The 24,293-nt window shown below is 40.3% G+C and overlaps 1 protein-coding gene across 2 annotated transcripts in view; it reads right to left on the minus strand.

Annotated features, from left to right (window-relative positions):
• Positions 1–24,293, minus strand: part of trappc9 (trafficking protein particle complex 9) — a 250,202-nt gene that overhangs the window by 79,286 nt on the left and 146,623 nt on the right. For both annotated transcript variants that reach the window (XM_037794320.1, XM_037794319.1), the window contains 2 exons: positions 9,803–9,956; positions 2,253–2,343 (listed from right to left, as the gene is read on the minus strand). In XM_037794320.1, coding sequence (XP_037650248.1) covers positions 2,253–2,343; positions 9,803–9,956 — 245 coding nt within the window. The remainder of the gene's footprint in view (positions 1–2,252; positions 2,344–9,802; positions 9,957–24,293) is intronic.

Below are 24,293 nucleotides of genomic sequence, written 5' to 3' on the forward strand. Positions count from 1 at the left end.
GAACCATCGACGCAGCCAATCACACAAGTGGGCCTGTGCAGTGTACAAAAGCACTCAAAACAGCGGTACGCAACACACTCATACAAATGCATTTTGAACATCATGTACTTAGGTACTGCTTGTGGATACGATACACACAGTAAGGCAGGGCAGAGACCTGTCAATTATTTATTATTGTGGAGTCCTGCATGCATTGTTCAGACCACGCTACCTAGTTTATAGTCAAGTTGCCGAAGTTAACATGCTGTACAGACACTGCTCAAAATATTATTCTCCTTCTTGTTGATGGAAAAATGCCACGGTGGTGTTATGGGTGGCACCGGCAGGTAATGACTCCCCTGGCTGACTTCTGCTCCAGAAAAGTGCATGTACACAGCTGAACCAATTGCTAAATATGTTTAATATGTTTTAATGCACTCCTCAAGATTATTATAAAGTTTAAAACAATTTCTAAATAGCACAAAGCAGGCATAGCAGCAGCAATGTTTGTACAATAAAAGAAATTTCGCAATGACTCTCTATTGATGAGACTGAAACAGCGTAGATGTGGCAGTGCTTGTTCAGTGACGACCGGCCTTGGGCAAATTCAAAGGAATTTATTTTTTATTTAAGAGTTTAACTGAAGGATTTTTGACATAGAATCTATGACCCCCCTGGAGGAGTTTAAATAAACTAAATGGGAGAGAAATGTTCAAGTGTATCAAGATGAAGACTGTCAAGGATATAATCACCATGAGAGCTGCAGAAGATTGAAACAGCTTTTGCTCTCTAATAACGAGAATTAGATTATTACCAGATGTACTGTAATATAAGTCCCTCGAGGCGTTCCGGAGGATGGCACGGGTGTGAGGTCACAGTGACTTCGACCTTTGACCAACAAAATCTATTCAGTTCCTCCTTGAGTCTAAATGGACGTTAGTAATTCCCTCCAGACGTTCCTGAGATTCACAAGAAGGGTAACGTACGGACTGACAACCCGAAAACATAACGCTACTGGCCATTAAAAAGGTAAACTCCTCTGATAGTCGGAGCTACAAGAGGTGGAAAGACAGTTGACTAAATGATCAACAGTATTTTCGTGCATCTTAAACTATGTTATTAAAGAGAAATAAACAAGAGTACCAATGGTACAGTCTCAATCACTAGCATGAAAACAGAGCACAAAGCCTTTGGATACAAACATTACAGCAATTAAACACGCACTACAATCTAAATTTGTAATAAGCTCTATTCATCTACAGTATCTCTGCTAAGTGTGAGGCCTACAGAGACACAACGGCATTAAAAGCATCCATTGGACTAACGATTTTAGACACAGGGGAAATGCTTGAACCGTACCCGTAATTGAGCCTGTGATAGTCTTGGCAACCCTGATAAAGGCATCCTAATGGGCTGAGGGAAATTATCTGGCTCATAATCAGCCTGCAAAAGGCCTGGACTGGAACTGCAATACCACCTTTACAGAAATGGTTAGACGTGAGGAAACCACTGCGACTGTCTGCACTGAGATTACACACAACATAATGTAGAAAATATCAGCCCAAAGAGAGTTATCTCAAACATCTTCACAACAGAAAAAGGTGCATGTCAAATGCCAAAATATCTGAAGAGCAGTGTATCCAGTGAAGTATTTGCCTTGATCCCCCCCTCTCTATTTCTGTCTCAATGGATTCTTACATTTCCACGCTTGATCTGCTGTGTCGCTTCATTTTGCAGATTGCATTCTGTTTGCAAAAGCAGGACAGCCCCAGCTGACTAATCAAAATGCTGGCAGTGCCCAAAGAGGGACCGGGAACCTCAGAAAACAAACACCCGCAGTAAATCAAAAGTGATTTCAGAGGATGATCACAGATGGTGCGACCGAAGAGGGCTCCTACAAAAAAATTCTGTGCGTCCCCGGTGGTTCACATGGTTCCCAAGATGCCGTCTACACTTCTCCAAAATAGGCTGTAGCCCATTATGAATGCAAATAAAAAACATGGCTTGAGACCAGTTCTGGAGGTTTATGCTCAAACTGACAGGTAAAGAGATGGCAATAGATCCACATGGACAACTGTGAGTGGCGTGCAAACATATGGAAAACATAATGGAAGATCCATTTTTTGTGAACAACGGTTCACAGCAACATGATTAAAACTTTTTTCTCTAATTTCATCCGACTTTCGATCATGACTGTGGTGTGAAGTGTGCGACCACAACTCATAATCTCACACGCATGCAGACACACGCAGGCTCACACAAGAGAGACTTACCCCACTGCAAAGGAGCGAGCTGTAGGTGCTCCAGGACCAGCTGGTTGAGGACTCCCTCCACACTGGCCTCTCCACGACGCCGCAGGGAAGGGTGGGTAAGGTTAAGGACAACATGATGGAGAGATTTGGTGCATTTCAAGTACTAAACATGAGAAACTGTATACACGTATACCATAGTTACTTGCAACACTAGGAGTTTGATAAAAACATATATATCATGTTGTATATTGTGATTATAAAAGGCTGAAACTGCAACAAACTTTACTTTATTATTTTTTTGAAGGTTAGTGTTTAACCCTCTGAGACCCAAAATGGACCTGTTTTTGTTTCTTTTTTAGGGGGTACAGGGGGTCTTTAGTGGGAGATAGCAGGTCAACAGTATACAGTATGTCACATAGAAGTGGTGAACATCATCTGAAAGCTGGGAAGATTAATTTGAGATGTAGCTCAGCACAGTTGTTCTAGTCATAAATCAGAAATACACATGAATTAACTAATTAATTAATGAATTAAAATAAAGGTTTAAAGCGTGTAAGGGCTTAGAATTTTATGATATAAGTATATGATGAACATTCCCATGCTCTATTATGTCTCATAAGGTGTTGCAGAAATTTCTGGTTTGATACCATTTGTTCCACAGATTTGGTGCTAAATTTAACCAATTTTTCCTACTCGAGAATTGATAAAAATGATCAATAATCCCTCCAAAATACCACATTAAGACACCAAGATCTTGAAGAACACCACAGAAAAAGCCATGCTGTGATTTGGGATCAAAAACTTTTGACATTTTGAGATTTCTGCAAGAATTGCATTTTTTTCTGCGATTAGATGGCGAACACTTCTGTTGTGTAAACTGCTCAGAAACCCCCTTATTGCCAATCTACCTAGGAAAACATCCATCCCCTGAATGCTCTAGGTCTCTTGTTTGTGGTTGTAACATTTCATGAGGATGTGATTATCCTAGAGGTCACCACAGGTGATTTTATACAGTGACATCAAGTTTCAAAAAATGGTTTCATCATCACACATGAATACAATTGGGCTCATTGGATCCACAAGAGTCTCAGCTTTACAGTCATACCAAATTTATGCAATTCTAAGACTGTTTAGGGACCCCAGTATGCAGAAATATTCAATGCAACATTTTAGAATAGGAGAAAATAACACATTCATGGTTGGTACCAATGGATTCCTTAGATTTTCTAGTTTGATATGATATCTGGTACCTTCACTCTAGCTCCTGAACCTGCTACAGCCTCTGAAAGACAGTGAAATCAGTCGAAACTGTGGGCCTCACTCAGAGGGTTAAAATTCAGGAACAGAGCTTGTGAAGGCATTAGATACTATCATATTAGTAGTAATAGATGTCACAAAATGTGTAAGAATAGTCAGTTAATATAAATTCAAACTGGCATCAAATATGGCATTGATTTTCCTAATTTACAGCTGCATTCATATCACCTGCACGTAATAACACAATATGCAAAAGGATAAAAATAAAACTCCCTACGAATGAACTGCTTTATGTTATTTGTGTAATGCGTTCATTAAGATGTCAAAGGTGCATGTCGGGCATGTTTCTGTAACCTGACTGTAATGATAGCATTAAACTGATCGATGTATGAATGCTGCATCCAAACAAATATGGCTGTCAGAGAGCAATTACCCAGATAATGTGTGACGATAAGGACACAGCTGATCATTTACACAGCTGACATTTGGAATAATGGGTGAGACGAGCAGCGCCTAGAGCACCAAACCTGTGTCTATTAACCTTTGAGAGAGAGTACAGTATGCATGCAGAGGCAGAGAGAGAGAGAGAGAGAGAGAGAGAGAAGGCCGCTATGGACAAAACATACTGTGCTGCTGAAAAGTGCCTCTGCTGTGTCGGCTGGATCTTTTCCAAGTCTGACTCACGATGAATCACATGTCACAACATGCACCTGCATCTTATTAGAATGGACCACGGCGAACAATGGCAGTGTTGTGGCTTGGAGCCCTTGAAGCAATGAACATGCAGAGTTTCTACTTTGAGGTTTCAGTGGAACCGCTGGGAAACAGGAGCACCTACAGTAGCTGCTACAGTGCGTCTTCATCGATGCTGCCGGGATGTTACAGTATGATGATCAGTAGCCTGAGCATCCGACGTCCTGCTATAATCCTCAGAGGACCCTCATACAAGTCCGCCTTGAAACAGCCATGTTACATAAGATGGGGATGTTCATTATGTATACTGACTAGTAGAGTAGCCCTGCATGTATACTGTGTGGTTTCACCAGTACAGGATCCACACAGTACCCTAGGGCTGTCGCAATAACCACAATATTGACAAGACAACCGCAGGGGATGCCAAGCAACAACCGCTATGTTCACGTTTCTTTTTTCTCTTCTTGCAGCGTGACGAAGCGCTATTATTATTATTCTGTGCTGACCGCTCCACGTTTTGGTGTTCTTTTCTGGTCGCAGAGAGTTGAAAAATGTTCAACTTTGCGTAAAACGCTGCGCTCGTCACTGTCACTTTTTACCAAGCCGTCCAATCGCAATGGATGAGGGGCGGCACAAAGACCAACTGTCACATCCTACATGTAGTCTACAAGTGCTGAACAACAACATTGGAGGATAAATTAAAACCCACAGACCCGTGTCATCTATCCCCTTCCCTTCATTCAGAGCGAGTGCTCTTGTGCCTACATTTTTACTTCTGTGGATATTCCGTATCATAGCAACCAAACGCAACTTAAGCATCTCAGCTGAAAAAAAACTAAAAAAACACTGCGCCTCATTGACCTTCTGTGTTCTGCATTTAACAATAAACAACATCTGTGAGCATGCTAAAGCCACATGCTCATAACAGTATGTGTTTCTTACTGTATAAGATATACAGTATATGCTAACACAAAATAGGGATACACACCATACTATATATTAGGGTGCCACAGTGGCGAGTGAAATGTCTTGACAGCTGTTGGATGGACTGATGTGAAATTTCCTACAAATATTCAAAGTCCCTACCAGATCAATTCTAACGACTTTAGTGGTCCCCTGAGTTTTCATCTCCGCCATCATCAGGCCAAAAATTCATGATTTGATATGATGGCATGCTGATGTTAGCATTTAGCTCAAAGCACCACTGTGCATAAGTACAGCCTCAAAGAGCCGCAAGTATGTTTTTTTGGTTTTTTTTCAACCGTACTGCAACTTAAAATGATTGGAATCCTGTACTTTTGTAGTTTTGCAGTAGTTGCAGTTTAGATCCATGTCTGTCCAAAAAGTCATCACTTCATCATTTAATCCTATTAGACATTAGACACCAAAATCTAATCAGTTCGTCCTTGAGTCTAAGTGGATGTTTGTGCCAAATTTGAAGATATTCCCTCTAGGCGTTCCTGAGATATTGCATTCACGAGAACTTGCAATTTTTAGGTTGTAGCAGGCTCAGTTTTAGATCTAGAGTGAAGATACTGGTATCATATGAAACTAGAAAACCTAAGGAATCCATTGGTACCAACCATGTCACACTAGCTTGTCGTGAAAGAGCCTAAATAATGTTCCAAACTTACGCAAAATTTTGGTGAGGAAAAACTGGCACGGTCATTTTGATAGTAACATGCAGTTTTGCAGCCATGTTATGAGCATATTTTTTGCTAAATGCAGTACCTGTGAGGGTTTCTGGACAATATTTGTCATTGTTTTGAGTTTTTAATTGATTTCCAGTAATAAATATAAACATGTATTTGCATAAAACAAGCATATTTGCCCACTTCCATGTTGATAAGAGTATTAAATACTTGACAAATCTCCCTTTAAGGTACATTTTGAACAGATAGAAAATGTGTAATTAACTTGCAATTAACTATGGAAAAACATGCGATTAATCCCAATTAAAAATGTTAATCGATTGACGGCCCTAGTTTGGACGCAATTCAGGTGAGCTCTGCAGGATGGGTTTGGTTTAGTATTATATATAATGTTTTCTGTTCATACATACACACTCCCACATGAACATACACGTTACCCCAATTACATGCTTACATTTCTATTTGAGTAGTGGCAGCGGGATCTGTTTGGTGCTTGCTTGTGAGTTTTATTAGCAACTTTTCAGTCAAAATGCTTTGTAGAAAACAAACAAAGAGGGCAGGTGGTTCTACAGCCAAGAAGCCTTGACAGTTAGGAAGACCCTTAAGTTTAGAGAAATGACACAAATAGTGCTGCCTAAGGAGTACAGCTGAGAACAATGTCTTTAAGGTGATCTGTACTTTCTTAAAACAAGTCCTGAACTGCACCGGTGTCCACTGAAGTCTATATTTGGAGTTAACATGCTGTCGCTTCTGGCTGGCTGTAATATCTTAGACAAACTGGCTAAGACAGCTGAACAGGGAGTTACAATTATAACTAACTGTGAAGTGGATATTAGCGCTGTGTTAAGGGAGCTGCTGAGACACAAATAAACGTCCACACTGTATATTCAGGGATGATTCATGAACTTGGCGATGACCTCCTCAAGGGGAAGACACGCATAACACTTTCCCTCCTTTATTTCTGCTATTTTTCTCAGTGTCTGTGCTGTATTATGGCAGAGCCTTCCACTATGAGTGAATCACTATAACTGAACGCCATCAACAAAACAGGAATAATATTCTAGGGAACTCATAAATTGAAAAAATTAAAGTGACTGTTACTTTGCTCAGGGCCAAGTGAGTGCTTTGCAGTGTGACACGCACTGTAATCACTTTTTTATTTTTTTTATTTCTGTAGTTCTTTTATGTTGTAAAGGGAAAATCCACCCTGAAGCGGAATTTACATTGTGCTATTCAAAGGATGTGAGACAGCTGAGTCACTATCTACACTCAGAGAAACGTCTCCCTGCGCCGCGAACGATAAAATCAAGACTCAGCTTGATAACATCATGTGACAGTTGGTGTTGGTCCATTCCCACTGAATGAATAAGTGACTTAACATAAGAGATTTTCCATTTAAATCACTTGTATTTAAACAAAGGGCTTCAAAATGTCACACTTTTCATTTTTGGTTACATTTCCCACTATGTCCTTTGAGAGAGTGTGGCTTTTTTTTTATTCACATAATATATTTAGGGCTGCATATGTCCTAAATGTTCCTTTTTTTGTTGTAGCCAAGAAAAACCATGGTGAGCTGTTTCACTGTCTACTGTGCAGCTACAGGATGTGTCTGTTGATGACGCACTTGCTAGAACCTGCTGTTCAGCTTCAAGAGAAACTTGTTTAAATTCACAAATTGCCCTCATGACATATCTTCTAAATTGGATAAAAATGATCAAACACGCTGTTTCAGGTTGATCTTTGCAACAGTAAAAAGGAGTGCTATCAGACTTGCTGCTGGGAATATTATTTGTATGTCATTTTCTTTCTTCATCCCTGCCTACACGCTGCCAAATTACTTGTAGATAAAACAATGCACATAATGATGGGGGTGTTTACGCCTTCGTGAAAAGGAAAAAATATAATAGCAACTTCAGTAGCTCAGAGATTGGATTCATCATTAATTGTACACCGTGCTCACCAACAATCTGACAGGCAGCTCTTAACTCCCTAAATATGCACACCGGCAACTGCACAATGATGAGTTATGGGGCTGATACGAGGCACTGTATGCGTGATGATGACTAGTTGCTCTTTTCAACTGCAGAAACTTTTCCAGGAACCCAAGAACCTTTTATGGAAATCATATCTGCATCACAACTGGGGGGAACCTGGATGAAGTTTTGGTTTGTTGGCCACAATTTAACCTAAATAGTCTATACTCCCAAGGTAGTACTTGATGTCTCAAACAAGGACATCACTTTCCAATGGTTACATTTGCCTAATATTCACAGATCCTGAAATATAGTGGAAATGCAAATAAGAACAAGTTCCTTTAACACATTCTTAAAGGGGTAGTTCAGGTGTTTTGAAGTGGGGTTGTATGAGGTACTTATCCATAGACAGTGTATTACCTACAGTAAATGACGGTGTACGCACACCCTCAGTTTGAAGAAGCAGACCGGAGTTACCGCATGGGAACTTCAGCCGTTTTACCCATCTATGCTCTCACCAAAGCCACCAGACTCCATTGGGAAAAAAAACAGTAATTTTACCTCACGGGACACAGGAGTTGCTGGTCTGCTGCGAGGTAAAGTGACTGTTTTTTCAATGGAGTCTGGTTGCTTTGGCAAGAGCATAGATACAGATGGCTTCATTTCCCAGTCGGAAACAAAGACTGTATAACTGTCTCACGGCAAGATAAACTGGCAAAAATATTCTAAATATAGCGTACACTTAAACTGATATTGATTTTTTTTTCGGGTGAGCCTTTCTTTTAGGTGGCTCAAATACGTTTTGTTACTGCCCCCGTCCACAGCAGTATATTGCTATGCTTCGGGGTGGTGACTCCTGTCTGCTTCTCCAAACTGGGGGCGTGCCGACCGTCATCTACTGTAAGTAATACACTGACTATGGATAAGTACCTCAAACAACCACACTTTAAAACACCCAAACTATCCCTATAATAAGAAGACATTCTTATACCATAACATTTTATAATATTATTGATTTACTTCCTGAGTTTAATTCCAGAAACTCTAGACTATTTGGTCAAAAACCCCTCACAAGACTTTTCATTTAAAATAGAAAGTACCATAGCTACCGAGGTTTCACCCCACATTACTTCAGACATCCTCAGCATTGGGAACAACAACAGAAACATACATGGATGTCTCAGTGGACCTATTGGTGAAGGTACCATGTGACCCAATGGTTCAGACTAGTTATAAAACTAAATACATGCTTTACGTTAGTTTTTGTGCTGGTATTATATAACCAACAGGTGAGAAAAACAAAAAAAACAGGTTTTAAGACACAGTATAATGTCTCTACTAACAACCCACAGGCCACAAATACTAACCCAGCTTGCACCTACATGTATGTTACGACCTTTACCTATATATGTTTTAGTTCTGGAGGCAAGATAAGCCAGAAGACGATAGCATATAAGGGAATAGATAGAACGAGTTGTCTCCCTGAGGGAAAGCAGACCACAGAGATCACCGTGCTGACAACGCTGTCAAAGATTACCTCTGTCGGACCGCAAAAGCTTGCCCACAGACTAGGCCCTATGGGAAAATGTTGTATCATATTGATGCGAGTATGAGGCCCAGTTACACACCCACACATACACACTAAAACATCCCTTCACAGTGTTAGAGTGGCAAGTACTTCACCATACGCTTTCCCATCTGTCAGTGCAGGCGAACAAGTTCCCTGCTGGCCGGAGGGCCTCCAGATGTAGGATCCAGATGTCCTGTATCACTGATCTGACTGTCAACAACATTCAACAAACAGTGCAGAATGATTCTGTTTGACCACTTAATTGAGAATATGACCTGTTCATTGGTTCAGTAGAGACTACCAAAGGACACCCAATTATAAAATGTAAACCTCCACCTTCTATATCTACTGTCTTTCTAGCAATGCTCAGCTCAGGCTGGTTTCTCTGATATAACTGTACCGCACATGTAGCCACTGGAAGGATATGATGCTCCAACAGATGCCCAGCTTGCTGTTGATCTGGCAGCCCTGGGCATGCTGTCGCTCCTCCTCCAGCTGTTTGGGGTTAGTGAAGCGTGCTGTCTCCTGGTCCGGCTGTGGCAGACTCTCAAAGTCAAACTTGTCCACCTGGATGGCCATCCTGCAACAGGAGATAGGAGAAGCACTTACAGATACAAGTTTCGGCTTATATGGTTTCTCAGTGGCCAAAAGAAACATTTTTAAGACTCTGGGAATGACATAACAGTTACATAACTGTCATTTAAAGGTGCTAGATTCAAAATTCAGAGAATTACTATAGAAGCAAACAACTATTTGCTATGTAAAGATATAGAGGAGTGATGTCTACCTGAGCAGAGAATGAAGTCACTCTCCGTCTGTGTGTGTTGTAATCCGAGTTTCTTTGTGCTTTGTTTACGTAGCCAGTTGCTGATATTTATAGCCAGTGTTTAGTTTTGGTAATTTTCAAAATAAGTTAAGTTAGTTAAAGTTAAAGTTAAAGTATTTAGTGTAGATCTTCAACTAATGATTATTTCCATTTTTGATAAACTAGTGATGAATGCCCATCACAATTTCCCAGAGCCAAGGGCAGCATCTTCAAATGACTTGTTTTGTCCAACCTACAGTCAAAAACCCAAATATGTTCCATTCACAATAATATTAAACAGGAAAAAGGGCCTTTCATGTGCAGTATTTCCCATTGACAACCAATGTAAATAGTTGTTATCAATTATATAACAATACACAAAATACAGTTAATATTGGATGTGGATGAAATTAGCCACATCAGCAACACTACAGTAACTGGCAAGCTAATGGCTCAAACACAAGCAAGCCGGGAACAGGCTAAAGTTAGTCACAAGTTTGCATGTCATACGCTGACTTACTTTGCCCTCTTTGCGGTGATTCCATTGTAATTAATTGATTTTCCTACCGGGTTTTTATTTTAAATGCTGGTGTGACCATGCCTTTAACTGAAACAAATGCAAAAGAAGTATGTGCAGTGGGTCTCAAGATAAGAGCAACATGATGGGAAAGAAAGTTTACCAATTTCTACTACAATAAAACTTAATGCAAACCAAATTAAAAAAACAACAACAAAAAAAGTCCATGAAATCTCTTTGTGTAGTGCTCACCTCAAGTCCTGCACAAGAGAGGGTTGAATAATTGGTACCGGGAATATGTTTGGGTGAACTACACATTTAACAACTGACTTCATGCATCCACATAGTGGTCTATATTCATCCTCATCTACAGAATGTTTCCAAGAAAAACCTTGCTTACATTTCTGCCTGAGGAGAACCAATGTGGGCTGCTTTGTGTGGTTTGGCAAGCGTTAAATCATTTATCTAGTCTGAACAAACACCCTCAGGCTGAAGCTCCCTCTATATATTGCGGGTATGTTATTTATTAACAAGAGCCACGGTGTTTGTTGCCCCAGGTTACGTCAAGTGCCACATCCAGAATTGGAGTCTTGTTGTACCAAACTAAGCTGAGACCTAACCCATGTTCATGAAATGACCCCATAGCCTACCTCAAAATACCCATACAGCATATTCAGCCCTCCATTCAAAAATGGAAATACCAATCGGATCTATTCTTCTATTCTATGTCTGCACAAATCTCTGTAGAGTTCAAAGACAGAGGGAGCGGATATCCTGAGGGGAAAGGGGACATAAGAGAAGAGGAATATGTGAAGCGGTGGATGTCTTCTGCATGAAGCAGCGTGTGATGCAACCACAACCTCACGATTGCTCCACATCAGTGAAATAACATACAACAACACACTATTACCAAGTTAGCAAACAGTTGCCTATTTACACATCCAGCAGTTATACGGCGCAACAATAGCTTTGATTCAGTCCTGTTTTTAGCCATCGTACAATATTCACTATCATTTTTGCTCTGTTTTGATCCCCACCACCTTCTGAGGTAAATATCTGTCTCTTAAGCTGCTAGTGTTCGACTTTCTTCACCAGTCGCTCGCTAACTTTGTCTGTCCGCTGCATGCTACATGCTCGGCAGGTATATAGACTGTATATAAGAAGTTGACGTAGTCACCGTGACATCACCCATTGGTTTATGGACTGCCATTTTGAAGCCTCAAGTTAGGCATTTGGGCTGTCGTCATCTTGGTTTCTTGCAACCAGAAGTGACACGAGAGGGTGAAGCTAAGTACAACCAAACACTAAAGACATTTCTAGGCAACCAAAAAGGTTAGAAATAACTGTCGTGAACTGAAAACACACTGTGAAAGCGTTACATTTCTAAGATGAAAACACAGACAACTCCCAGACCGGACAACGCTGTGAGGCGACCTGTCAATCACAAGGTAGCCACGCCCTAAAGCATCCCCTGCTTTATGGTCTATTTGACTCTGAATGGGACCATAATTTACTAAATGAACATCATGCTGTATTGAAGAAGACTTGAAACTAGCGATTTGAGACCATAAACTCATGTTTACAATGTTTACTGAGGTAATAAATCAAGTGAGAAGTAGGCTCATTTTCTCATAGACTTCTATACAATCAGACTTCTTTTTGCAACCAGAGGAGTCGCCCCCTGCTGGCTGTTAGAAAGAATGCATGTTTAGGGCACTTCAGCATTGGCTTCACTTTTCAGACCCAGAGGTTACCTATTAACTAAAACACTACTTAGAAAGATGCTATGAGTTGTTACATTGAATCTGGTCTTGCCATCATCTCAAAGGTGACTCAATCTAGTTTCCTAGCTTATATTATTGAATTTGTCACTGTCCTGTTAAAAAGTATATATCGCCAAACTTAGGAAAAAAGTCTTAATTTAAAGCTCTGCTAATTAAAATGTGAAAGGAGTTGCTTGTAGTGACAAATCATCTAACTCTGCAGTAAAAAACCCACATCCTTTTCCGAGGAGCTGGCGGAGACTAAAACAGAGCCAAAGGAAATGTGAATATTGAGTTTGCGTCCATCAGGTGGCCAGAAACTAAATGAATGCTGATGATGCTCTGTGTCTGCTGGATGATGTGATATGCAAATGTTTGCTGAAATGTTAGCTATACCAACGTTATGATATGATAATATTAGGGCTGTCAAAGTTAACGCAATAATAATGCGTTAACGCAGAGGTTAAATAACGCTCCAAACTAAATTTTGGCGAGGAAAAACTGTCGTGGTCATTTTCAAAGGGGTCCCTTGACCTCTGACCTCAAGATATGTGAATGAAAATGGGTTCTATGGGTACCCACGAGTCTCCCCTTTACAGACATGCCCACTTTATGATAATCACGTGCAGTTTGGAGTAGGTCAAAGTCAAGTCAGCACACTGACACACTGACAACTGTTGTTGCCTGTTGGGCTGCAGTTTGCCATGTTGTGATTTGAGCATATTGTTATGCTAAATGCAGTACCTGTGAGGGTTTCTGGACAATATTTGTAATTGTTTTGTGTTGTTGATTGATTTTCCAAAAATAAATATATACATGCGTTTGCATAAAGCAAGCATGTTTGCCCACTCCCATGTTGATAAGAGTATTAAATACCTGGTAAATCTCCCTTTAAGGTACATTTTGAACAAATAAAAAATGTGTGATTAATTTGCGATTAATCACGATTAACTATGGACAATCATGCGATTAATGGCAATTCAATATTTTAATCGATTGACAGCCCAAGATAATATGTTAGGGTTGGGATTTTCTGCAGTAAGTAGCGTCCCAATACAGCAGCACTTCACATGAGAGAAGAAATGTCTAAGGCCTCTCGCTGGTGTCATGATGAGTGATGGGCTTTACTTCAAGTGTTTAACAGAGAGACAGACACCATCAGAGTCTTCTTCACACAGAGAGAACAGAGCAAAAAAAAAAAACTGCAGTCCATTTGTCCGTGCCCTCAGCACTGCTCTCATTCCCTACTTAGAGAGAAATGACACAATGTGACTTTGAGGTGGGCAGTTGCAACTGCAAATTACCTGGACATCCATCTCTACAGGAGGCCAACTCGCAATAAGAGGTTCTTATAAAAGGTAGAGTCTCACTCGGAGTGTCGCCTCATGTTTTTAAGCCGCGATAAATCACTGCTTTGACAGGCACCACGCTGACAAATGCAAATGATTTCTCAGTGAACATATGCAAGAGCTGCGGCCACATGTGCTTTGCCATTTTCATCCCGTTTGATAGGCAGTGGATCTATGTATTGATCGGTAGGTTCATCATCGCTGGATTCCAGTTCAGAGGCCACGGCGGCTCCCAGAGGAGTCATTCTCTGGTGCACTGAGAGGAAGATGGGCAGAGCACAGCCAGAAAAACTGACCATTACTTGGTTGTGTTTCCTCTCAATAGCTATCATCACCGAGCAATCGAATGATGTATTAAAATATGAACAAAGACAATATGACAACTGCATCGATCTAGCAAATAATAATAAGTGAACTGAGGGTGAAAATCTGATTGTAATATACTTCTGTATATTACATGTCTGTCTGGTCTACGGGTGGGCGATATATCGAATATACTTGATGTATTGCGGCTTGTTCTATGTGGGATGTAGTAAATGACTATCGCTAACATCAAGTACAAATATCAATTGATCTTTCGCTAAGACCCGCCCCCTGCTGCTACTCCGTCGAGCCGTCAGAGCTACCATGGAGCACACACTATCACTAACTGCACTCCCTGCATAAATATGATCTATTTTTTGAAAAACAAAAAAAGATTTCAGAGAGGTTAACAAGATAAAGATAGAAGCTAAAGCCTACAGATCACAGTGTAAAAGTGAACCACCATCACCTGGCGATCGAGACGGACCACAATGAAATAAGGAACAACACTATTCCTGTAAAGCCGGGTATGTCTTTATTCACTGTTATTATTAAAAAGCAAAAGCAGCATGTGTAGCTAGCGTAGCATAGAAGGGATTTTACGTATAAACGTAACGTTTTAGAAACATATATATCCTTCCAACCGGTCCGGGTAACGAGTATCACTATTACACAACGTTTAACCGTGACTAGTTTTCAAATCCACAAAACCAGCCTGAAAATGAAGAAAATCTGAAACGATTGCGTGAGAGTCTATGGAGCAGAGCCATATAGTTGTCAGACCTTGGTCAGAGATGGCCGATGCTACTGTATGCTATGATTTGAGCAGTCTGTGTTCGAGGGGCGGGACTTAGCGAAGGGTCAATTGTCACGTCATTTTTTAAAGCCGCCGGTATGAGACTCACTTTGGAGTTCTGAGCCAATGTGAGCCTGGGGGGAGCGGAAGAAGTGAAGCGACAAAGTGAGTTCATACGTGTTGAGGTCAGAAACGATGATGGAAGATGGCAGCCTCCATTTCATTCATTTTCAAATTAGCCCCAAAGTTGTTTTATATACCAGGCATTATGGTAAGAGTGTGTAAGAACTGACCTCGTAATAAAAGTGATCTTCCGGTGAAGGTGAAAGGCAATTTCACTTTCATTTAATTCAAAGTGAATCAGTCAATAATAAATAAATAAATAAATAAATAAATAAATAAATAAATAAAACTAAATGAATACATATTAAATAATATATAAAATAAATGCTTTTTTTTTTTTTTACTACTGCCTGCAAACTGTATTTCAGAGAAAAATCTTATTTCAATTGTGTGAATAATTAGTCAACTTAATAATAAAGAAAACATTTCCAAAGACCAATCTGACTTCAATATGACAGTACACCACCTCAGAGTGTTCAGATTAGTTTACTAAAATGATCATGCTGGTATGATCATACACATCAAAGGGTTAAATTAAATAGTTATGTTATTCTATTTTAGAATATGGAGACATATACTATATCGTATATCACGACATATGTCTAAAATACCAGGTTTGGTCATTATGTTGCTTTGAATTTCACAGCCCATGAGTATCATTACAGGTGATCTCCTGTCTCACCTGTCTTACATACTATATTGCAAATCATTAATGAAATTATACTATAAGAAACAAGATCTCTTGATGAGTCCAGAGACACACACACATCAAAGTGAGGTGGAGGAGAAAAAGGCAATGCAATTATCATTACACAGTCTTTTCAACAAAGCAGAACACAAATTAAATAACAATTAAGACTTCAAAACAAAGACAACAGGAAAAGCTCCTGTTCTTGCTGCGACACACTTAAATACACCCGCCTTTGAAGATTAGTGGCACCGGGCTTATGTCACTGACTGAAGTCCCATCTTCAAATGGGCGCTGCTTTTCATTCAGTCCCTCTTCAAAAGCACACATTACACATTAAGTCTAAAAATACCACGTTGCAAACAATGCAAATGGATCCTAAATGGGAAAACAGAGCCTGGCGAGGCCCGCGACTGGTTTCCTTTCTTTGGACAGGTAATTACTGAGAGCCAGACGGCCACATTCAATTAAACACTTCAAATGAGGAACAATAACGAAAGGAATGTTTTCCAAAGAATAAAACCAAACATTTAGCATCACAGCAGTGAAAAAGAGTATTTCATATTTCCTGTAAATGTGATTTATTGTAACCCCGGCCCGTTTGCATGAAAAGGCGTTTTAATGCCACGATAATGCGCAAGGCGTTAAGCTTGCAATAAGTATGCTTTGCTTGAGTTTCGCCTGTCATTTGTGCGCCTTGTATCTGTAATTCTGTAATTGTCTAGTGACTATCGCATGTTTTTTATTGATGTTTGTGACGTATTTTCTGTAGTTGTATTTTCGTATGTGTTTTACTTAGTTTACATACTGTATTTTAAGCCCAACCATGATGTTTTTCCTTACCCTAACTAAATGGTTTTATTGCCTGAACCTAAATTAGTAGTTTTTTTGCCTAAATCTAACTGTGGACTGGTGTACAAATGGCCCGCGAAAAGGCTAAAATGAATACTCATTACACGTGGAATGTCCGTGGAATGTCGTGGTATTTATACGCCTTCCCGTGAGACCGGGTCGGTAACCCTGACTTCATGTAAAACTGGCTGCATGCAGAATTTTCTCATTTGTAACGTCCTTCAAATGGTGGGATTTGATTAGTCAATTTGATTAGCTGTTAACTCGTAACTTGAGACTTCTATGCTAATCATAAAAATCAGCCTAAGAGGAAGATCATGTATTTGCTAATTAAGAGGCTAACAAAGGCTAGGATATAGCAGTATCTTTATATTGTTAATAAGAGGCTAATTGTGTTGTTCTGAATTTGAAAATAATTTTATATATGGATTTTAATGTGCTCACTACATGGTAGTGTACATGCCAGTTTACTATACTGAGCAATGGACTAGATGTGGTAACAGTGTTGTGAATAACTATTACAAGTCAAAAGAAAGTTACATGAACTTCTATCTAAATTGATAAAGGTTTGAATAACTTTATGAAGATTTAAAGAGGTCAAAGCTGCTGATAGCTGATCATTTGAGCCAATATTTAGCTTGGTGATTTTCAAGTCTTCAACTAACAAGTATCATCATTGTCATAAACTGTTGATTATTTTTTTTAAATTAGTTGTTTAATCTGTAGAATGCATTAAAAAAAGTGATGAATGCCCATCAGAATTTATCAGCCAAAGGCGGACAAAATGTTGTTTTGTGCAACCAACAGTTAAAAAACAAAAATAAACAATTCATAATCTTACAAACTACTGAATAGTAGTGGCGCGACAGTTCAATAAGCCCACAGTTTAGTTTGTATTGCAGTTTTAGGGTCATGGTTTCAGTTATGGTTCAGTTTGTTTTGCACATTAGGGAGAAGAAAAACATAGCCATTTCCAATGTGTTTGAACTCCTAAACATATAAATAGATTGATAATAATTAATGATATGATATTTCTATATTATATGAAGCCATAACACAGATTTTATACATGAAATAAGGCAGGCTACTTAATGGTCAAGTCGGCCTATGTCCAGATAATTGCCTCTTCTATGTCTCTGGCTCCTCATCAAATTATTAGCAGGCCTGTATTTGATAGCGGTTCAACGGTTCAACAAGCCCACGGTTTGGTTTGTATGTCATTGAACGGTTCGTTTTTTAAAGTTTGGTTTTGCATCCACACTGAATAGCAACAATTAATCAATTAATGATGAAATTGTCTGTTTGGTTAATCAACTAATTGTAACACTATCTTTGTGTTTTCCCCCGGAATTTGTTCCCACTTAAAAAGCACGAGGCCCATGAGACGTGATAAATGTTACCATATTAAATGCTGCTGTGACCGGGCCTTGACTGGAAAAAAAGGTGTGAAAGTAGCTCCGGTTCTCAAGGTAATAGCAACATGACAGCAAACATGATTTGAAAACAAGCTCGCCACTTTCCGCTGCAATGAAACTTAATGGAAACCTAATTTAAAAAAAAGAGCAAAACCATTTCAAGAAGTTAATAAAACCTATTAGGGTACCGGTGAAGCAGTGCGAATAAAGAAAAAATGCAATATAAAGCGAAAGTCCATAGAGCAGTATTGTAAGTGTAACAAAGACCAAATCCAACCCCCGAGCAACCCTAAAAGTGCTTTCTACTAAGGCAGGAGAGCATTAACAGGCCGAGCTCTCCCACCATCTTCTTTTTCCATCGATTTGATTGTGGAGTCTTTTAGGGATTAGGCCATATCTGGAGACTAATCTAGCCTATTACAAGGCTTTTAATAACAACCTGTGTGCTGAGCTGGGGCCACCGTGGAACATCTCCAAGCCTGATTCCCAGTCCATTTCACCTCCCAGCCTCCCTCCCCGGCCCCTCGCTGATAACAGCCTGCCTGGCCTTTATATCCCAGGGCCGAGAAAGGCGGTAAGGGTAGATGGAAGATTGGATGGAGGGACAGATTTCAACCCAAATTTCTATCTGTTCAAAAAAGGGTGAGCTGTGAATCAGTTAGCGTTCCAATAAATCCTACAAAGACATGCACAGATGAAACACAAATCTGCAGAAATAAGCAATGTCACTCGTGTCCATGCATACAGATAGAGACAGAAGTCTATTTTCTTGTCAGCATGCCAGTCTGCGGGGCTTTGTACTGGCCAAGTGGCATTTTTTGTCAGGTGCAAACAATCTTTTTTTTGTTGTTTTCCAGCCTGAATCCATTTGATATTTTGATGAGTCACAATGGGCTTAACTCTATGAGAGTAGCAGCAAAGCAGAGGTGTGGAATAGAGATTTAGGCTTGCTCAGAGCAAGTTGAAAGCACATAGCATATGGCACAGTCATGAGCTGTGTGTTTTCATGGCTCTGCCATACACGTTTGAACAGATCCTACCTAAAGATTATGTTATACGTATGACCATTATGTACTGTAACAAATAACTGTGAAAAATTAGGGGTGTAAGAAAATATCCAAACAATCTAATATCGTGATATTATGTTTTGTGATACTGTATCGATTCTCAAAAAAACACTATTGATTATTAATTAATAGTTTACATGCAAAGATGAACTCAGTCAACACTATGTCATTTGCAAAGATACGCCCCATCTCAGTGTATGTGCCCTCTCAAAGTAGTGCTATGATGTTGGTTGTTACAGAGACTGTGATAAATGCAACTGCAGATCCCAATGTCCCGATTGAATAAAAAAGTAAACTTTTTTTACACAGATTGTATGCATATGGTGGTGTGCTGTCTATACTATGATAGTTTTCCAAAAATTAGATTTAACAAAAATAAAAATCACAATATATCACCATGCTTACAGTATTTTTCTGTTTGCTTGAGGTGGTTTTTGTATTTGTCGAAAAAGAGTTTATGCGATTAATGGGATATGGAAACGTTTCCGGTTCACAAGGTCTACTTCTTGTACTCAGTTCACTGGCGGATTACAGCCACGCGTAGCTTAGAGCACCAAATCCTGACCAAACTACACTGCAGCCGAGTTTATTCACTCCAAAACAGTTGATGGAAACACGCTTAATTCGCATTTCCTTTTTTGCGACATTTCAAAAGTTCGCTTGAAATTCGCTTGACGACTGAATGGAAACATGGTTTATGAGCAATTTCGACTGACATGCAAGTCTTGGGATTGCAGGAGAGAACCAGAGCACCTGGAGGAAACCCATGCGCCCATAGGGGGAACATACAAATGGCTATTTGATAGATCTGAACCAAGGACCTTCATGGTATAAGATAACTGAACAAACCAAAACAAAGTAGTAAAAAAGTTGCAGTAATTTTAGCACTTATTTGAACAGTGCAATTTTGCAAACCTTGGAAGTTATATAGTATTGTCATACAACCAAGTTATTCCTCCATTTTCGTCAGTTTTCCTACGAATGTCCAGCAACACCTGTCAATTTCCACTAGTTACACGCATACAGTCTTTCCAAAATAAACTTCCATCTTCACAGGAAACAACTTCCTTATGTTTAGGCAAGAAAACGACTTAGTTAGGTTTAGGAGAAGATCAAATTGGTTAGGTTTAGACAGCAACACTACTTAGTAAGGCTCAGGAAAACATTGTGTTTGGCTTAAAATAACTACGAAAGTACATTAAGTTACGTGACGAATAAATCAACGTTGATTTCTGGCTTCACACGGGACACTAACGCCGGTCTCCTGGACGAAAGTCTGGTATTTTCTGACCCACCCATCTGACTCCTCCCTACGTGGTGTTTGCCACTCTTTATTTTTCCGGTTCACACATTACGTGAATTACACCCAAATTGATTTCATGGGATAAACATAAATTACAGTGCATTACTTTTCGTAGGTATAGCTACGAACAGTGTATGAGACCAGCCTGACTTAACAGAACAACAAAACCAATGGACAGGTATCATAGAGAGAGCTACGGTTATGTATTTGGGTGTATAGCCGAGGTGACTGAGGTCTTTCATGTTGTATTTCTTGCTAAAAAAATAATAATTTAAAAGCAAACCAGACCCGTATCACTAAATATCATCCTGTCTACCGGGTGTGACTTCTGACACTATATTGCTAATTACCACCATCCTGCAATACGCTGTGGCAGTGAAGCCTTTTTAATGGCAGTAATAACACCAGCTTAGGATGAGCTGGTCACAGTGAAATGACCCCTTCCTAATTAGATGCTGTGTTGCCTCAGACCAAAAGTACATGATAATCACATTAAAGCACATGGGGCCGCTTTCATCTGACCACTGCAAAGCCACCAATCAAGTCAACCTGGAGGTCTGTAAACTCAAACATGGGCAGATGTTTTGATGTGCAGATGCTTGCTTCCAGTCGACGACCGTTGCTGTACTATGTTGCTCGTGTAAATGTATTTAACTTATTTGTGTGAGAGATGTTTTTAGTCGTCTTGTTGTTTTACTACAGCGTGCGAAAGGCGTTCTCTGCTGTGCGACTGTGAGCATGCTGTGAGCACAGTTTGAATTGCGCTCTGCACAGAACAGTAAATCATGTGCAACCAATATTTTTATCAGAGCCTTTTTGCATCTTTCCTAACAGCCAGTGATTGTGTTATGTCACAGGGGAGAAAGCTAGGAGAGCGAAGAACGTACCGAGTGTGTGTGTGTGTGTGTGTGTATGTTTTCACAAAGAGGGTTATTTTTACCTCACGTGCAAGAGCTTAAGGGTGGAGATCCATAGAGGCCCTGTGCAGAGGCAGGCGAGAGCAACAGTCTATTTTTAGACTGCGGCTGACTCCGTGTAACCCTTTGTATGCAGCGGCTGCAGAGGCAGCGGGCGCTCCATCCGTCCATGTCTCGCTCAATATGATGAGCTGCGGCGAAAAAAAAGAATCCTTACCGCCAATTACTGTATGCGGATAGGTATCGAAGAATGCTTCTGTACAGACCATTTTCTAAAGCGCTGCCTGGCATTAAAATTGAGGCTTTGTAGACTTATTACGATGACACAGTGAGCTATTTTTGTCTCTGCTGCTGACACCCTGAAGCTCTTTTTGGGGGCATTTTGCCATTATTAAACAGCACAGTGGTTAGAGACAAGGCATGGGGAGATAGAAGGGACTGACATGCAACAAAAGGTCCCCTGCTGGATTTCAACCAGGGACGTGGCAGCTTGTAAATAATAATGCGTTGCTATATGTGTTACTGTAAGAGCAGTGGACAATCCAGTGACAGCACAGGATTAAGTCAATAAAGCTGCAGGTGACTGGGGAAGGAAATGACTGATATATCTGCTATATACGTCACATGAATATATGGATTCGGGTGGAAATGAAGCACATTTCCAGAATACCAACAGTATAAAAAAAGACTCTGTCAAATGACTACCAAGAGGTCTATAAGGCAGCTGGATGGAGTGATTCTAGCAGTACAGTATTGTACAGGAGGACATGCGAGTGGAAAAACATCTTGATGTTCTAGCACCTTAACTAACCCATCTCCAGACAGCCAACAGGGCTGAGAAAAGATGACAGTGGCGTGAAGCTGAATCCCAGGGAGAGGTCGAGCAGCAGCAGATGTACATCTCAGCAGTCAGCTCTCATCTTTCTCAGAAAACATTGCTGCTGTGCCCTATCCTTGGCGGATACAAGTGTGTTTTTATTACACGCGATATTGTTCACGTAATGAGCATGTCCAGTACAACGCTATACGACAGAATGAGAGAAAAAAAGGCCGATTTGATTTGCAGGTTGTGAAACAAACAATCAAATGATAATACTCGCACTACTAGGCTGAGATGGGATATATGGCTGCAGATGCATTATGTGCTCTGCTGCCATAAAAAGTAGCACGAGAAGGGGAAAGGTGGTCACCATGGAAACAAGCTTTGTTTGAAAAGCTCATGCAATGAGGCGTGTCTGCCCTTGTGCGCGGCGATCCGGCGGAGCCAAAAGGCATGGCGAATGGAGAAGAGAACGTGGCTAAAAATGAGAAACTGCTGCAGTGAGCGGCTAACTCCCCGCTCTACTACAGGGGACGTATTACTGAGATGGCTCTGCAATGATAATGGTGGTGACGGCAGTGGGAACTAGTTAGAGCCTGGGGGTCGATGCTGTGATGAGATGTAAACCCCCCTTCAATGGCCTTTTTAGATCCCCTGGGAGACACAGCTGTAGTGTGGGATTGGGTGATTGGAATCAAGAAGGTCTGAGAGCAAACTGCTGCTCGCAAAGGAATGTACACTGGATGACTTTCAAGAGCATCCGTACCACCGGACATTATGTTTTTTATTATGTTTCGCTTTCAACGATGATGCTGAGCTCAAAAATATTAACTTATACTGCTACAACAACTAACCAGCCCTGTCTCCTAACAATGAAGTTCCCATTCAACAAAACGGCAAACCTACTGAAAACGTATTTTGTCACGGATTACGTTTGTTTCTGACGTATCACTAATACGTTCGTAATGATAGTCAGCGGATGTCTAAGGAAGTCTGTGTAGGGAGGAGGACAGGGTGGGGCATGGATCCAACAAACAGGACTTTCACCCAGGAGACCGCTGTTGGTGTCCCGTGTGAAACCAAAAGTCAACACGTTGACTTATTTTAATTTAGGTCTTAAGCTAGATAATGTCACAAACATAGTCAATTTAAGCCAAACCATGATGTTTTTTTTTACTAAACCTAACCAAAGAAACTTTGATGCCTAAAGCTAACTCAGTAGTTTTGTTGCGTTTTTTTTGTTTTGTTTCAATTTACAACGTTAACCACGTGTTTAAAACCGTTTAAAGTTGCGACCGTAAAATACATTTCCCTCGAAACGTAATTGAGGATGCAGTTTAGTTATATGGGAACACAATTTTGTAGGAGACAGGGTTGCAACTAAAACATCTGCTAACAGCAGTTTTAACATGTAATGTGTTTGTGTAGGATTAGAAGGGATGGTTCACCCATATTACTTAATTAAGTAAAGAATATACAGATTGAGGAATCTAGTCATGCAGATTTGCTAATGTTTTTTGATGTCTGCTCAGAGATTTTTGCATAAAATAAGGCAATTGGAATTGTATGTGTGCTGGTCATCTCTTTTCAGAAACAATATCCCAGTCACTGTGGATAATGTCCGGACCTTACGGTGAAACTCCAGTACAGAAACTGCAGTACTTTCTACCAAAGAAACACTATCGTCACTGTATTCTGTGGTGAATGCAAAATAACAGGAATACTGTTTCCGGAAAGAGCAACAGATTCTCATCCCAACTCGTCACATACCGCCGCTTTGTCACGCCCCTTGGCGTCATTTTACTTTTGGTATCAAAACCACTATAGTTACCCTTAGTGTCACTTTAGATTCAGGCCACAAAGCCAAAATAGTTAGGTTTAGGAAAGAAATACATGGCTGAGGTTAAAAACTACTACGTTTGCACAGTGAAAATGACACTGAACGTTGTGAACACGAGACATGAACGAACAGCTGATTGTAAAATGATGCATGGGAAACAGTGGTCTCCTTGATGAAAGCCTTGTGTATGTTGAACCCATCAACCTCCACTCCCGCCCGCCCAGTGTGTCTTTTCGCTCTTTAAACTATACGTCACCACACTCCCGGCGTACTTTCTCTGAGCGTTTACTGTTGCCACGGATGGGTTTACATTGTAGTTAACGATGCATTTCATACCATACCGGGCGACTTGTGCAGCG

The sequence above is a fragment of the Sebastes umbrosus genome, chromosome 15 (genome assembly GCF_015220745.1).
Source record: "Sebastes umbrosus isolate fSebUmb1 chromosome 15, fSebUmb1.pri, whole genome shotgun sequence".
NCBI classification, from domain to species: Eukaryota; Metazoa; Chordata; class Actinopteri; order Perciformes; family Sebastidae; genus Sebastes; species Sebastes umbrosus.